The 1,305-nt window shown below is 39.1% G+C and overlaps 1 protein-coding gene across 1 annotated transcript in view; it reads right to left on the reverse strand.

The window, feature by feature from the left end:
- Positions 1–1,305, reverse strand: part of LOC107729212 (ATP-dependent RNA helicase DDX54-like) — a 30,376-nt gene that overhangs the window by 20,243 nt on the left and 8,828 nt on the right. Inside the window, exon 13 of the mRNA XM_016539677.1 lies at positions 378–599. Coding sequence (XP_016395163.1) covers positions 378–599 — 222 coding nt within the window. The remainder of the gene's footprint in view (positions 1–377; positions 600–1,305) is intronic.

A 1,305-nucleotide genomic window follows, 5' to 3' on the forward strand; every position in this document is an offset into this window, starting at 1 on the left:
GTGTCATGGATTTATTGCATTTTGGGAAAAAATAATACAATTTTATAATAAATCTTTGAAAATCAAAATCTGGATTTGTATTTTTTATGTAATTATAACCTAAAGATGCTATGTGAAAGTTTGAAACAGAAAATAGTGGTTTTTATCTTGCCACTTTCTTGGTAAAGAAAACACATTTTTACTCAAATTAATCAAAATGGATTTATAGCGTTTTGGAACCAAACTCTATCTATCTATCTATCTATATCTATCATCTATATCTATATCTATATCTATATATATAGGGAGAAGCATCCGGCCCCCCGGAGTGTCCACATCGTCGAATCTGGCCCCCTTTAAAAAATGTTTGGACACTGCTTCCAGAGATCCACACTCACCCAGCACAGGGTGAACAGCCATGGAGGACAGCTCGGTGTTTCTGGCGCGTTTGATGGACTCGGCTGCGGGGTTGGGCCGAGACTTTAGGTACTGCTTGTAAGCGTTCTCAGAGATGCGCCGCAGGTTCTGGAGATCCAGCGAGTTCTCGTGAGCCGTCAGCAGCTGCGACTCTTCATCGTCCAGGACGCTCTGAGGAACACGGCCGAACACGCCATCAGCATCTGAAGACCGAGAGACAGAGGACATTGAGTACATTTCATCTAACAATAAACATAAAATTTCTCAAGTGCACTTTTTGAAGGGGACACAAATAATACAGCCAAAATTACACTTGTAAGGATAGATATGTGTACACACAGCATGGAGACGGTGTTTAAATATGAGTTCGGTTCATAGGTTCACCACGCGGTCATATTATAATTATTAAATTATTTTGTCCTCCACATAGTATTTTAGGTTTCGTCTGGGACTGAGGACGTCTCTTATTTAGATATTGAAGCCCACTGATCTGCCACTTAACATCATAATGAGAAAACCCAACACATCGGTAGATCAATATTAGCCTAATATCAGCTCACACACAGGCTTATCGCCTTGTTAGTTGTAGTGGGTGACTTACTATCCAACTAGCTACGGTATTAAACAAGCTAAGCTAGGTAACCTTATAATCGCTCATAGAAAAATACATCGGATCTCATCATTTTTTTGTCATGAGTAATTTATTAATGATCCAGCATCATCTGTATGTGTCAATGAGGTAAAGGGGGAAAGCAGGCAGTGGACCAAACCACTGTGAGGCAAGGGAGGGGGGGCTCAAAACGTTTCTAAACTTAAAATGCTTGTTTGCGTTTATATTGTTTTACTACTTTTAAGTATATGTCCATTATATTATTTACAATACACAGAGCATTAGCTAAATATATATAT

Source organism: Sinocyclocheilus rhinocerous, unplaced genomic scaffold (genome assembly GCF_001515625.1).
Source record: "Sinocyclocheilus rhinocerous isolate Xijiao unplaced genomic scaffold, SAMN03320098_v1.1 scaffold2085, whole genome shotgun sequence".
Taxonomy (NCBI): domain Eukaryota; kingdom Metazoa; phylum Chordata; class Actinopteri; order Cypriniformes; family Cyprinidae; genus Sinocyclocheilus; species Sinocyclocheilus rhinocerous.